Below are 15,402 nucleotides of genomic sequence, written 5' to 3'. Positions count from 1 at the left end.
GTTGCATCCGGAATTCTGCAGCACCCACCAGAAAAACCGCTGCGCGGTAAATGAAGAGTATAGGAGTGGGCTAACAAGGGTATTGTGGAAACGCCTCCTATGTAGGAAAGAAAATGCTGGTCTTTCAGAGCTGTGGCTTCAGGCATTAGGGACGGTATTTTCATTGTGTCCGTGATAAGGCACGGGCTCGAAAAGTGTCGTCACGTTCATGCAGGTCTTCCCACTTTTATGACTCTTGACCCTATGGCATCATGCAGGGTTTTGTTCATGGTGTTTCATTGAAGGGGCTGTACCGCCATAGAGTACCTCTAAGTGCTTTCGCTGCGACTAGGTTTCCTCTACGAAGTTGCTTCACTCGGATCCTTTGCTTGTACGCTCAAAGCGCTAAGCTCTGCAGCCTTAAATCTGTGCAGCGTTGCTGAGCTGGAGCAACTTTAGATGATCAAGTTCCGAATATTCGAAACTCTCAGCGTGTGTGAAGGCTTAATTTCGGCCATCTCCCCATGCAACAAGCAATAAAGAAAACCAACAAGATAGTCAAACTGCCGGTCATAATGCCTTCTTCGTGCGAACAACTTTCAGGCCCTTATTACATACGTCCGGTTTTTGACACTGCACTGCGCTGTTAGTGAGACGTGTGTGTTGTCGTGTGTGTACCATGCAAAAAAAAAAGACAAAGCATTTCCAGGGCGAATGGGCAGATTCCTAAATTGCTGTCCTGGAAGGTCACGTGCAACAAGAAAAGAAAAGCGCTAGTGCCCTTGTCAGATCCAGAGGAGAGGTGCGCCGGGCCGGGCCCCCGCCGAGACATGCCACCACTTTAACGCTGACAAAATTGAGCGCGCAGTGAGTGCCCCCCATCCCCGTTTCCTCGAGGCTTCCCTGGATCCTCGAGTGTCCTCACCCCTCCGCCCCTTTCTATCTGTATGCATCGATAAATGCAACACTGCAGGCTGCCTTAGGTCTGCCCTGGCTAGCACTATGCATAAACAATGGATGAAGTGCTGAAGCGTGAATTACACAGTGCAAAGCGAAGATCTACAGCGCTATGACCTGCTCGTTTTTCCCTTCGCTGTTTCAACGTAGTAGCTCTAATTGATCATAAAGGTGCAACACGTTCTCTATGAATCACATAATTAGCAGAAAAGGTAAAAAGAAGACATTTCAACTAATGATGATCTAACCTGACCAGATGGTGTGCCGTTGCCCTCCTGATTTCAACTGCTTAGTCACGTAATAATCAGGTATATTTTTATTCTTACATTAGCAATTATGTGGGCACTGCAGGCAAATTATCGTCGTCGGCGTCACCATGAGGTGCCGAATAAATGCTACGTGCGATAAGATCCAACCGCGCCCCGTGCGCCGTATGTTGTGGGTGTGAGGGACAGCGTTGGAGGCTGAGCCGACAAGGATGGTGACTTTAGGCGCGCCCAGTTTTGGAGTTCCCCTGTAACGTGATAAAGCGCGTCAAGGCGGGAGGTTATTTCTGGAGGTGCAAAGATTGGTGCGGTGGGAGATGGTGGTGGCTGTATGCGCGCTGTCTTTCCGGCGACTAGGCCTGGTGCGGCGTAATCTCAAGTTTTCGGAGCGCCTTGAAGCGAGAAACTAGTAGAAGCGTTCGCTTCCCCTGTTTACGCTCTCCACGCAGCGCCGTGACAACGAGCCTTCGCGGTCATCGAATAAGATCTGTTTATGTTTGCCTGTGCGCACCATGACACCATGCTTCTCAATTTAATTGCTAATTAAGCGAATATTTATGTCATTATACTTATATGTTCCAGGCATACCTCTGTATGCCTGAAACCACTATATTCTTTCAGCAGGCCAGCCCCACCAATAGCAACACGGCTACATTTTTTTCTGACGCAGCGTGCTCGGACATATTTTGTCAGACCTTAGCAGAGCGCTTTCTCTTGAAAAGTTACCTTCATAATTTTAGCCGAGGCTCACACTGGGCCCCGTGTATGGGCTCCTGTAAGATTTGGAATTTTTACTTAGAGAGTAGCAGTATGAAACTCAGTAGTGGATGTTGGCTGCACCCTACGGCACTTTGGAACACCACTAATGCGGCAGCAGCGCTGCCACACGGCCTGGAATCATCGCAGGTCACGTGAGTAGTTACCGCGCCTGGAGTTGCTTACAAGGTCCGTGCGCGCGTAAACAATAACCATCGGCGCTACGCGCGGCAGTTCGCTTTACCGTCTTGCAATAAACCCCCATCTCTAACCTACACGATCCGGTTATATCATACAGTGAATGAGACACATGGCAATTATTCAGTTATACGCGGGGAATTTCGGGCGGACTATTATCGGTCCGTTATGAGACATTTTGCGAATAACGAAAGGGAAATGCGCGTGGGACAACTGGTCAAACGTTTGCCGCCTAATGACTCCATGACACTCATTTCTGAGGCCACCATCGTTTTCATTAAACCTTATCGCATCATCGCCATGCCACTAAGAGTACATAAGTTCGCTTCTCGATGCAGGGTGGCGAACAGGGCCCGTTTCCCTCCACGCCGGGAGCAAAAAAAGCTCTCTGCGCAGCTCCGGAAGTCGTAAGGATGAGACGCCGGGTGGAGAGAAGGGCCGCCTTGCCAGGAAGTACGAAGAGCTCGCTTCCAAGCTCCGGAAGTGGCAAGGGAGGTACGTCCGGTGGGAAGGAGGGCAGCTTGACTGGAAGTAAGAAGAGCTCGCTCCGAAGCTCCGGAAGTGGCAAAGAAGGGCCGTCCGGCGGAGAGAAGGGTGCTTTGCCAGGAGGCAAAAAGAGCTCGCTTCCAAGCTCCGGAAGCGGCAAGGAGGGGACGTCCAGTGGTGAGAAGGGCGCCTTGCCGGGAAGTAAGAAGAGCTCGCGGCGCAGCTCCGGAAGTGGCAAGGATGGGGACGAGTGGTGTTGAAAAAGCTCCCTGCGAGGAAGCAAGAAGAGCTCACTCAGGAGTTCCACAAGTGGCAAGGGGAGAACGTCTGGCGACAAGAGTCCCTTGCAGGAAGACAAGAAGAGCTCGCTCCGCAGCTCTGAAATTGACAAGGAAGCTGTGGCTGGCAGCGGGAAGGTGTCCTTGCCAGGAAGCAAGAAGAGCTCGCTCCGCAGCTCTGCAAGTGGCCAAAGCGGCAGTATCCTCTCCAGAGCAAGCACTGACACCAAAGGAAGCTCCAGGTCTGCCTCAAATAGCTGAAGAGACGGCGGGCCCACTGGCTGAGGTAGAGGTTCAACTATCCGCTCTGGAAAGCGAGCAGTCGCTACCATCGCAGCCGCCCAGCGAAGGCTTACCCGCCCTTATGGGTATAGAGGAGCGGTCTGCCTTGACAGCACCCCTTCTCATGCTGGCCTACGACGTAGAAGCGGCAATGGCGTCGGCAATAGTGAAGACTCCTTCACTAACGTCTAGTAAGAAAGCCACGCCGCGCTCTTCAATAAGTGAGAAAGGCTCGGTTCCCTCGACCAGCAAGGAACCCATGGCAGGAGTTGACAAGGCCACGCCGCAGGATGAAGAGAAAGTCCCGCCTCCTTCGCGCGCTATCTCGCCAGGTGTTCCGCCTTCGCCCGCTAAGAGCACTCAAAAGAATATGCCCATTATCGGGTTGGCGGCGTTCGTCGTTATGATCGTTGGCGTGCTGGTCGTCATGGTGCTGCTGCGACGCCGAACCACCTCGGGTCATGGGGGCAGTGACACGGACAGTGACTCGTTGACCACGTGCCACTCCGAACCATGCGCGCACGTCGCCAGATTGCTGTCCGAGAGCATATCGGCGGACTCCGAGCCCTGCGACGACTTTTACGAGTATGTGTGCGGCAACTGGAATCATATGGTGAGTGAAACAGCAGTCCCGCGAGATCCGTGGTGATTACGTTTTTTCGATAGCAGTTATTAAGTGTGCAAGATGGTCAGCCCCTGCAGCGAAAAACGTAGCACGGACGAAGGCGTGAACACAGCTCATCGAGGGGTCTCACTGGCGGATATTTCCCGTATATAGCGATTTTTGTGCTCCAGTACTTCATAGTTCAATACTTCATTGTATGATTACATTTGTAATACAGTCATTGGCAGTTTCTGCAGATATGGTAAGGAAGGCGCTGCGCTATTGTATAAATAATGATTAATTTACTGATTAACTGCTGAGACACCGTTCACCTTCTTGCCCACAGCAGTACCGGTTGTTCACCGTAAAAACCTTATACATATACTACTTTTTCTCCATACATGTCTGCTTCGGCACCGACTATGGGAGGGAAGGCCACAGAACATCAAGGCCACACTGTCGCAGCGCCATGCACAACGTCAAGTACGTAAAGAGGAAGAAGTCGTCAGACAGTGATATTTGAAGCGGACTGGTAAAAAACGAGGAAAACCAACTTCTTCCCTTTTACTTACTTTGCTCTCTGTTTTTAGTTATTATGACCAGTTGCCATGGTAGTGTCTCCCGAAGGATGGGCAAAAACTATAAAAGCAGAATTTTCGTGGACCTCGTTTCCATCGCTGCGGGAGTAATAGTTCCCTACTAAAAACTTAGGCGTAGCGCACTCGATACAGGACGAAAGAGCGAGCATGCGCACATGGCGCTAACTTTCAACAAGTGTATTTTCGGGATCGGAGCATACGCATGCCCCTCACTACGTGCGTAACAGAACACGCACTCGATTTATTTATTTATTTATTTATTTATTTATTTATTTATTTATTTATTTATTTATTTATTTATTTATTTATTTATTTATTTATTTATTTAACATACTCTCAATGCCTGATGGCGTTACAGAGAGGAGTGGTGAATCATTATATAATGTTAGATACAGCAGTCTCAAAGGATGAATGAACGGATTGCTGGCGACCGAGGCGGGGAGGTGGTTCCATTCGGATGCGGTCTTGGGCAGGAATGAATTGAAGGAAAGGTTTGTGCGGCAAGTTGGTACTTGTACCTTGACGTTGTGGTCGATTCGCAATGAAATGTAAGGGGGTGATATAAAAAGGTCATTTTTTATTTCTGGGTTAGTACAGTACATTTTATGAAAGAGTGATAACCGGGCGAGTTTCCTTCTTGATGATAGGTCTGGCAGATGAAGGCTAGTTTTGATGGCAGATACACTGGCACTGCGCGAATAATTGCATACAATGAAACGTGCAGAGCGGTTCTGAATGGCTTCAAGTATGTTAGCTGTGCTGTAGAGGGATCCCAAATTGATGAAGCATACTCTAGTTTAGACCTTACTAGCGTTTTATATAATGTAAGTTTGAGGGAAGAGGGCGCGCGAGAGAAATTGCGACGTAAAAAACCTAGTGTTCAATTGGCGGAGTTTGTCACGTGTTCAATGTGAGTTTGCCACGACAGGTCAATTGTTAGTAATGTGAACACGTAAATATTTATACGAAGTGACAGAGGACAGAATAGTGTTGTTAATATTGTATGAGGATGTATAAACAGCACTACCGCGAGAAAATCTCATCATTTTACATTTTTTTACGTTTCATTTCATTAAAAACGGGTTACACCACGAAGAAATGGTGTTAAGGTCAGATTGAAGTGATCGTGAATTTGTTAAGGTCAGACTGATGATCGTGAATTTAAAGGCCGGAACTTTAGGCAAAATGCCTATTTTATCTTTCATGTCGTGACCGTGTTTTTTTAACATAAACGCGTGAACTACGGGTCTAGAAACATTTTAGCGGAAATTTTATTGTGCCTATAAAAACTTATTTGGATATTGGTGCCTATAGTGCATTTTTACAGCCTAGAAATGTCTTCTTTCCGTGTTTTCTCTTAGTCTTCGGTTGTTTGTAATGTCATCGCCCACTTGGACACCTGGCTAAATGCAGCCAATTATTAGCGCAGACACGTTGCTGGTGTAAATGATGTCATTAACAGCTATGCAGCAGACGATATCATCGCTGGAGCACTTGCTCAAACTGCACTACGTGACGATGCACTTAGGGAACGGCGTACATGCGCGCTCACTCCACGTTTTACAGCGTAAGCTGTTATGGGCTCCTTCCAATAACCGTTTCGGTTCGCGGTGGTGTCCGCCGCCGCCGGCCGACACCCGCGCCTCCTCCAGTATGGTGGCGCCATCTAAGTAAGGCGCCTGCAAACGCAGCGTGCCGAGGCGCAGACGGCGAGATGCGATTCAGACGACGCGCGCAATAAAAAAAAGCAATCCCCAGTCTTCGCCAGTATGGTGGGGCCATCTAGTTAAGGTGCCTGTAAACGCAGCACGCACAGGCGCAGATGTCTAATCCTTGTAAATATAGCATGAACAACAGAGGTGACAGAGGGCACCCCTGCCTAAGCCCCTGCTGTATCTCTATAGGCCCAGATACCTTGTTTTCCCATTTTATAAGCCCCAGATTATAAGTCCAGAACTCGGGCCCTTCACGCCATCTGGTGGAGAGCACTGCAGTTAAGTTAGACGGCCCATGGCGATGGCATGGCAGAGGACGACAGCGACAATAACACTCGGACAACACCCCACCTATATATATAATATTTACGGCTAATTGTGCTCCTTTTCGATTATATCCTTAGATACAGACTATTCCAATACATGTTCTCGTCACGAAGAGGTATCATAAGATACCATTTGCATGTTCATACGACATCTAGCAGTCACCTAACCTACGTTTTTTTTTCTGGAAGTGGTTACAAGATAGCCAGATCCCAGATGCGCCTAATTCATCTGAAAACAGCTATGACTTTGTGTCCAAAAAGGCAGCTCCCGTTGGCGATGCTGCATTACCCGATTGACTAAAAAAAGTTGCTGATTGCGCCCCCATTAAAAAATCTGGAAATATAGAAGTGAAGGTTGTGCCTGTTATGGCGCGCTCGTTCTCACTGGCGCTCAAATATCAGTCCCGGAAAACCGCCTCTAGCGTCGCCTCCCAAGAATCCTCGCACCCGCTGCGTCTCTAGTAGTGTTAGCCGCCAACTGTGGAACAACTGATGTTAGAGGCCGACACACGCGTACAAGCGTGTGTCGGTCTTGCGCCTTAAGCCTCCTGCATTCTTGTCATTGAAGTCGGCACCAACTTAGCCCGTCTGATTCCCTATATACTGCGACCTATGCACTTGTCGGAGGTTCCTCCCATCTGACGCGGTGCTTACGTGCTCGCTCTTACTGCCGATGTCATCCTGGCGCGCGACCGAGCTGTTTCGCACATAAGTGTGAAGATGGCCACTAAACGCAGTCGCCTTAATTCAGCTGTCGAATTCTGTCGTCGCAATTGCTCCGCATGAAGTCACGTTGGCAAACGCTTAATCATTTGACGATTACAGTGCGCGCGTGCGTGCGTTCGCGTGCGTGTGTGTGTGTGTGTGTGTGTGTGTGTGTGTGTGTGTGTGTGTGTGTGTGTGTGTGTGTGTGTGTGTGTGTGTGTGTGTGTGCGTGTGCGTGTGCGTGTGCGTGTGCGTGTGCGTGTGCGTGCGTGTGTGTGTGTGTGTCGGCACGATGATCGACCCTGCCGCCTGCCGGCAGCCGAGCGCCAACTCATGATCCCAAGCAATAAAGACAGACAAGTCATAAGAACGACATCAACGAGCCGCGTCTCAGTCCTCGCGTTGGCCCATGCAGTTGTCCTTTTCAAAAGAAAGCAGGTATTTGTCATTGTCCGTCGATTACTGGCACCTGAACGCAGACTATGGCTGACGATAACGACAGGTTCGTTGCGTCGCATCCACGACACTCTCGACTGGGCACATCCAAAAATAAATTTATTATATCTACCTTGTTTGGGTTACATGCAGAATGCCATCGGCGGCAATGGCAGCAAAAGAGATTTCTCATTCTTTGGAATGGCGTCTGCGAATTTCTGGCAACGCTATTTGGTCTTTAAAGCGCGTGTACAGCACTTAAGTGCCTAAGTGAATGCCGTCGTGCATGGATTCGTGGGGTCAGTCTGCTTATACTGTTTTTGGAAAGATCACCGTATTCATGGCAATGTTCACCAGTCACTTCTATCTACTCTTTGCTAATCACAACGTCTTTCGAGAGGTGGCCTTCGGCTCAACTCCTTAATGGGTTCTTTCAGCAGACTAAATTACCAAGTATTGGTCCTGTGGCTGACGCCGTAACTCCCAAGCTCATCCCCTATTCTTCGCGGTCCTTGCTTTTTTACACGTTCTTATCCGCTATCTACGCCACGAATTATTCATTGCACGACCTGCCATAAACTCGTAAAACGTCGTCCGTTTGTGACAAAATCGTCGTCTGCGGTAGTGTCCGTCGCGAGACGTCTTGTACCTGACGTCCTGATCCGCTGGGGCGCTACATCTTAATTCATTCATTGCTTCCCTGTTGAAAAAATGTGTGTGAGAATGGTGCGATGAATGTGCGAGATGTATGCATATCGCACAGATTTGACGAGAAGTGAACAATATGCTACGCCTATTCAACGAGAAAATGTGCGAGATCTGTACGCATGAGCTACGCAGACTTCACGAAGTATGCGAGATCTATGCGATGTGCTATGGGAATGAATGTGCGAGATGCACGCATGTGCGAGATGTTTGCGATGTGTTGCGCAAACCTAACCAGGTTACGCACGAGGTGTGCGAGATAGCGTTGATGTGTACGCACTGAAGTCATAGAGCAACGAGGTCTTTTAAGATGACTATGAACTGACAGCGAGACAGCGAGAATGACAGCGAGATTTTATGATGAATCGTTTGTAGCACATGCAAGAGCATAATCAATGTGCTGTAAGATGACTTCGAACCATTTTGACAAGTATACCAGCATAAATTACAGAGCGAATAAAAACATCCAGTGTTCAATTTCGGGAATTTCATGCGATGAACACGCACATCCCCATCAAAGCTCATGTCAGTCCTAATGATGCAATTATTTGCACTTGGGGACGCATTCTCGGATGATCACTTTTGGCAATACTATTGCCTTCGTGTGACGCATTGCTCAACCAGCCAATAAGCGGGCATTGCCGAAAGCTACCGTCCGAGAATACATCCCTTGTTCAGAGTAGATCGGCGTAAGATTTTAATAACAATATAGAGTTTGGTACCTTCACAGTTTCAGAAACAAATAGTATAGGTTCGTTTTTATGCACAATAAAAGAAGCTGGCAATGTGATCATAGCTCATTGGAAACACATCCAACAAGGACGAGTTGGCAAATAAGTTTATTGTATGCAGTTTGATCAGTACCAGAATATGCATGCGCTTTGTCGCATACTAATCATATTGCTTGTGTCAGAGATGTCAGTCGGAGATAGTAGTGCACGAATTTCAAGCTGCCTATTTTCCAAACAGCTAAGTTGCCCCCCCCCCCCCCACAAGACGAGTAATTAACGAAGAGAGTTGCGTTAGTTGGTGTTGATGCAGTTGCTGTGACATAATTACTAGCGCGAACAACGGAACAAAAGGTGGGACAGGACAGAGCACTCTGTCATGTCCCACCTTTTTTTCTTTAGTCACATCTGCTAGTCACTTTTTATTAGCCATATTTAAGAGGATGTTAGTGCCTGTTTAAACGAAACCGTAGCAGGCAGGCATGAACTGACCATGCATGCCCACATGTAAAAAATAGAAAGCAGAACCATAAACACTATAGTGTAAATAAATTGGTGAATAAATAGCCAAAATAGCAGCCAAAATCTATCGCACTTTGGCATAAAAGACACACCTTGATCATCTTTCGGGCCCGAATGAATAGGTGGATATGTATGAAAGGCAATCACTACCAGCTCATATCTACATAGCTCATAGCTTTTAAACTCCCGTGTTCTGATATATTCGTCATATTACCGTACGTTAATTTCGCATTCACAGGCGGGAGTCTCGGCATTTAGACCCCCCTCCACCCATGTGTATATGCAGCTGATTACGTTAAAAAAGGAAGCCAGTCTTCTTTTTGCCAACCCAGAGCAGGATCGCGTCTGTTACCAGCTCCACCCAGCATCTAGACTACCGTGCCCTCAGAAATCGGCTACATCATACGAGAGCATCCTCTCTGTGCAGAAATTTCGGCATCTGAATGCGAACTCCGGGGGGAGGGTAGGGAGGAGGAAGGCCGCGCTCCCTCTGCGGCGGGGGCAGAGTCCTTCCTCCCTGCGCTGTGTTTTCGCGGCTTAGTTCGCGTTGATGCGAGCGGCGGGACGAAGGCCAATTCGCTCGCTACTGCTGCCACGCTTACTCAGTACAGCGTTCTGACAGCGAGTTTCCGCGGTCATCGATTGAGATGCGTTCATGTTTGCTTGTGCGCGCGTGACACCATCTTGTTAATTTAGTTAGTATGCATATCTTTAGAAGTTTATACGGCCGATAAAACTACTATCCTGACTTCATATAGCTGCCCACTAATTTTCTATCGCAATCGATGCTTCGCTTTTCACGCAAAACTGCGACTTTTTAAATAAAGTTAATATTACCAACTCTAGAGGAAAAGCTCCCCATAGCGCCCATGTATTGAAATCGGGAACCGCAAGTGCGCTGCCATATTTACTACCTTATACGCAGGCGCGCAGGCGCAGACGACGAGAAGCGATTCAGACGAGGCGCGCAATAAACGCGATCCCGGGCCTACGTCAGTATGGTAGCGCCATCTAGTTAAGGCACCTGCAAACGTAACCTCTTAGACACCTTAAATTTTACATCAAAATTTCATAAAAAGCTATCTGATCTTTCTGAAAAATATACGGAATGAACTTCAAACGTTGTTCGTGCCTACGTGCTACGTGTAAGTGCTTGCTTTTCCATAATATTTTGAATATTTTCAGTGCTACAAAAATGAGCCGTAGGGACATGGCGGCACCTTCGCGGTTCCCGCTTTTCTCGCCCAGCTTCTCCTCTAGAGTTAGCATACTAGCTCTATTATTTTTTTAATATTCCGGAATGCTTTAAGAGCGTTCTTACGAGTACCATTACTGGCTATGGACATCTGAGTGCATGTAGTAAACGCGCGCTGGCGTTTACGTTTCTATGTAACGCAAAAAACGATGTCGATATACCAGAGTAGATGCATATGAACAAGAGGTAAATATAAAACAATTACATCACACAGTCTTTAGTGTACTCTGGTATTATATGCTTATTCTCTTTCTCTCTTTCTACAATTCGCACTAGCATAGGTTATTACGCAGCTGTGGGAAGTACAATGTAGCCTGGGAGCTGCGCAAGAACCATGGTTTTCCTATTGCACAGCTGATAAGCAGCTGCTCGCCATGGTCCGTCGAAGCAGGCGCATAACGCATGTTTCTTCTTTCCATGCAGGGAAGTCAGGGTGATGTACTCTTCCAAAAGCTTGTCGACGAAGTCACGGAGCTCGCTCGTAATGTGCGTGTGCCGGTGGCAGGACAGACAGCGGTGCAGAAGGCAGCACTGGCATATCAGGCATGCGAAAACATTGTCGCCCAGAACAACACGTCTCTGACCACTGTCATGCGCATCCTCAAACAGGCCGGATTCTACTCGCCGCCCGCATGGACAGGGCCGGTCAACGCTCTCAACTCAACGTTCTTCTTGGGCGTCCGGTGGAGCATCGCCGCTCCCGTAAAGCTCACGTACGCACAACCCACTGATCGAGGAATCACCCTGAGAATGGCTCCCAGCGAGTCGCTGAAGGCATACGTTCACAGGAGGAAGAAGCCGGACTTCTACGCAAAGATGAAAGACGATTACGATGCTTTAAGTACTATAGATAAGGACCCAAAAATTGATTACAACGCGTGGATGCAAATTGACAAGGACGTGATTGAGGAGACGCAGCAGAAGTTGCAGACGGTAGCCTTGGGCAATGACTTCGCCGGCTGGAACGAGACTACCATCGAGAACGCGATTCAGAATGTGTCACAGCAACAGTGGGTGAGCCTTCTTAAAGATTACTTTGGCCGCTACAACGAATCACTGAGGTTTTATGTGGACTCACTGTACCTATTCAGGAAATTTATGCAGTTACCAGATGCAGTTGGTGCTCAGAAGGCGCAGGCCTATTTTAAGTGGTACATGGTGGAAATCTTGGCGACAAAAGTGTATGCACCCTGGGTCATCAGAGAATTCCAGACTTACGAGGAGGCGCTAAACTATCAGTATCGCTTGTGCTTCGTAATTGTAGAGCAAACAGCCAGCTATGCGTTTTTAGCACCATATGTCACAATGATGTTCACTGATGAAGTGAGGGATGACATTAGGCAACTCTTGCAGAAAGTGCGTCGATCTTACAGCTCCGTGTTCGCCGACATCAACAGCCTGCAGTCAAGCGTCCGAATGCTGCCTTCCTACGCTAACAGCACTGGACGCATTTTTGAGCTGCTGCAGCTTACAGAGGAGCATTCTCTCGAGGAAAACTATGCACACTACGAAGACATGACCTCGGATCCCCTCGAGAATTGGAGGCGACTAGTGCGAGGTCGGAGCAGTTCCTTCTGGAGTCGCGTGTCGATGGGGACGGCTGACGCGCTTCCGTCGGACCTGCTATATTACGAGGTCGAAAGTATGTTCTACGACTTCAGCTTGCGACCAGATGTGGCCGTGTTGCCCGCCTACGACATACGCGCACCCATTTTGCTGAAGCTCGCCAGCTTAGGTTCTCTTATGGCGTCCGCTATGGCGAAGGTGTTGTACGCGTCACAGATGAACAAGAAGAATTGGCACGCGACGGCTGAGTGCATTCTCCAGCAGCCGATGCAAAAACAGCAGCAGCAGAACAACAACACGCACGATGCGGAGACCGGGCAGGTTGTTTTCCTCGAGCGCGCGATTGCCATAGCGGTTATTGACTCTGCAGCTAGGTCACAGGTGGAAGAGAGTGAATCGGCGGTGGCTCTTCCAGGCATGCCTGAGCTTCCCGGTATGAAGCTTCTGTACGCCGTTTGGTGCTACCAACAGTGTGGCGAGAAAGAAGGAAAGCGATTGTGCAACGAACCACTCAAGGAACTGAGTTTCTTTGGAGACACTTTCAAATGCGGCCCCGACGCAGCGATGAGAAAGTCAGATCCTTGCACGGCAGCATGGTTTAACTTTGATCCCCAAGCACGATAGCGCTAGGTTTCTTTTTGTACAGGGTGGAATCAAAGATGGCTGATTCTCTGCTTTTGCACTCTGTCTTTCTCCTGAAAAAGTGGAAACGCTTAACATTTGCTCACAGCGGCTATACGCACTGTCATTTTAACCTTAAGCGGTACAGGAAAATAATGTTTCCCGCGACCTAAGGCAAATATTCTCGGCATTGTTAACACTGTATTGTTTTTTGTACGGTTCTTTTGAGGGTGAAAATCAGCTAGTAAACATACGTTTGCTTTATCGAGCGTTTACTTATTACAGCGAAGCTGTATATGGGTAGGATGCTATGCAATTTTTCATGTCCGTCAGCAGATCTGCGTGTGCAAGAACTCAGCTCCCGTATTTGATGTAAAATCGCTTCATTCTAGGCAAAACCATATGCGTCTCATCATATGGATATGCATTTTCAGTAGATTAGTTATTAATACGCACCATTTTCAAAATCAGTCGACTCTCAGGTAGATAATAAGGTTTTCTGAGAGATTCGCAGCTGTGAGACCCAAGTGGGCCATGTGTACGCTCGCACCGCCCTCTATTTGTCGTCGTTCCAAATGCTTGCGTGACTAGTTCCCTTCCGCTCTCCCGGTGTGGCGGTCCCGTCACGCGTGTCTAGTTTGCTCCGGCTCCCCGAGATGGCGGTAGTCTTCCACGCGAACTAGAGTTACTGTATATGCTCCCTACGGAACCTTTGGTAGCATATATAGTAATTCTAACTCGAATGTATGCCACCGATCAAGACCGCCGATCAAAATATAAATGTTTGTGCGTGTGTCTATCTTCGGGATGACCGCCGTCGCCACTCAAGAGAAATAAAATTGGCTCATACCTTTCACCTAAATTCTGTGTCACCTCTATGTTGTGCGCTAAACTGTTTCGCTGGTAATCCACCTTCACAGCAGTGGAATGGCGCGTGATTTTTCATCGGCCTCGATTAAGTTTACGCCTCTTCAGCGCACTCCGGTCTCACAAAGTGTCACCTACAAGGTGATCCAGAATTGTATACGAGAACCTCGTTACACCCCAGTGAAGCAATAAAAAAAGAAAAAAAAATAGCTTCAGTGCATGTTGAAATTCAAAAAGGCAAATTATATCTCTTGTACTCGAGCTCAAACTAAGAGCCACTGATGGTCCAGATGGTCCAGGTGGATCTGCATACACGGCGTCTCTCCTATAGTCTAAGGGCCGCTTTCGGACGTCAAATTCCTATAGTATGCATGTTGGCACCACGTCCCGTTAAATAGGCAAGGATTTTTGGAGTAATATCGATTCGGTCGCGTGACCCTCGCAGTGATGCGATAGCTACGTCACCTAGCCAGCTGCATTAAAAGGGGCACTCGTTACCGCAGCATAGCCGAACCACGCGGCTTTGAAGCAGGGGCAGATCCAGGGCAGTCTCAAGGGGGTTGGTGGGAGGAAGGGGGCTTATCAAGACATACAGTGAATCGGAGAGATGAGCAGGATCGAGGCTGCCTACAGGCTAGGCTTCATGTCGTGGGGAGGAGGGGGAGTGGTGTGTTCGTGGACTTAGGGCATCCCTTTTTTGCATCCGCCAGTGCTCACCTTCACCCGGCTCACCTTAAAGCGAAGAGAAAAAAAGTGTGCAGGAACCAAGAAAGATGTCTGTAAAATTAAGGGAAGCTTATACAGTTTTGTTACCGGTTACAGTCATTCTACCGGTGCTAACGTATGGGGTAGAAACTTGGAGGTTAACAAAGAAGCTCGAGAACAAGTTAAAGACCACACAAGGAGCGATGGAACGAAAAATCTTAGGACTAACGTTAGGAGACAGGAAGAGAGGGGTGTGGATCAGAGAACAAACGGGGATAACCGATATTCTAGTTGACATTAAGCGCAAGAAATGGAGCTGGGCAGGCCATGTAATGCGTAGGATTGATAACCGATGGACCATTAGGGTTACAGAATGGATACCAAGAGAAGGGAAGTGCAGTCGAGGTCGGCAGAAAACCAGATGGGATGATGAAGTTAGGAAATGTGCAGGCGCAAGTTGGAATACGCTAGCGCAAGACAGGGGTAATTGGAGATCGCAGGGAGAGGCCTTCGTCCTGCAGTGGACATAAAATATAGGCTGATGATGATGATGATACAGTTTTGTGTCGTACAGCGCATATCTCCGTGTTCTTTTCTTCAGAGCGCAGCTCTTAGGCGCCCGTTCCTGCGCTGAGTGTCGGCGTCGAGCACAGCGAAGGATGAAAGAGCGAACGCGCAGCGCAGCTGGGGATGAAAGCGGGTGACAGTGAAGAGAGCGCGAGGAAGGAAGCGGAGGTGGAAGTTGCAGTGGAAGCATGACGAAAGCGGAGGAGGAGAGTATGGCTATAGGGGGAAGAGGAGGCGAGGAGGCATGCGGCGAGCGCGTCCACTAACACCCTATCCTCCT

General features: G+C 48.4%; 1 protein-coding gene across 1 annotated transcript; it reads left to right on the top strand.

Moving 5' to 3' along the window:
* The first annotated feature begins 3,284 nt into the window (after nt 1–3,284).
* Nucleotides 3,285–12,986, top strand: LOC119440397 (neprilysin-1). Its single transcript, XM_037705313.1, has 2 exons — nt 3,285–3,815; nt 11,220–12,986. Exons 1-2 carry the CDS (start codon nt 3,285–3,287, stop codon nt 12,984–12,986), a joined length of 2,298 nt encoding a protein of 765 aa, XP_037561241.1.
* The last annotated feature ends 2,416 nt before the right edge of the window (nt 12,987–15,402 follow it).

Source organism: Dermacentor silvarum, chromosome 1, assembly GCF_013339745.2.
Source record: "Dermacentor silvarum isolate Dsil-2018 chromosome 1, BIME_Dsil_1.4, whole genome shotgun sequence".
Taxonomy (NCBI): domain Eukaryota; kingdom Metazoa; phylum Arthropoda; class Arachnida; order Ixodida; family Ixodidae; genus Dermacentor; species Dermacentor silvarum.
Note: the sequence above shows the minus strand (reverse complement) of the source record. Positions and strands in the feature narration are given on the sequence as shown.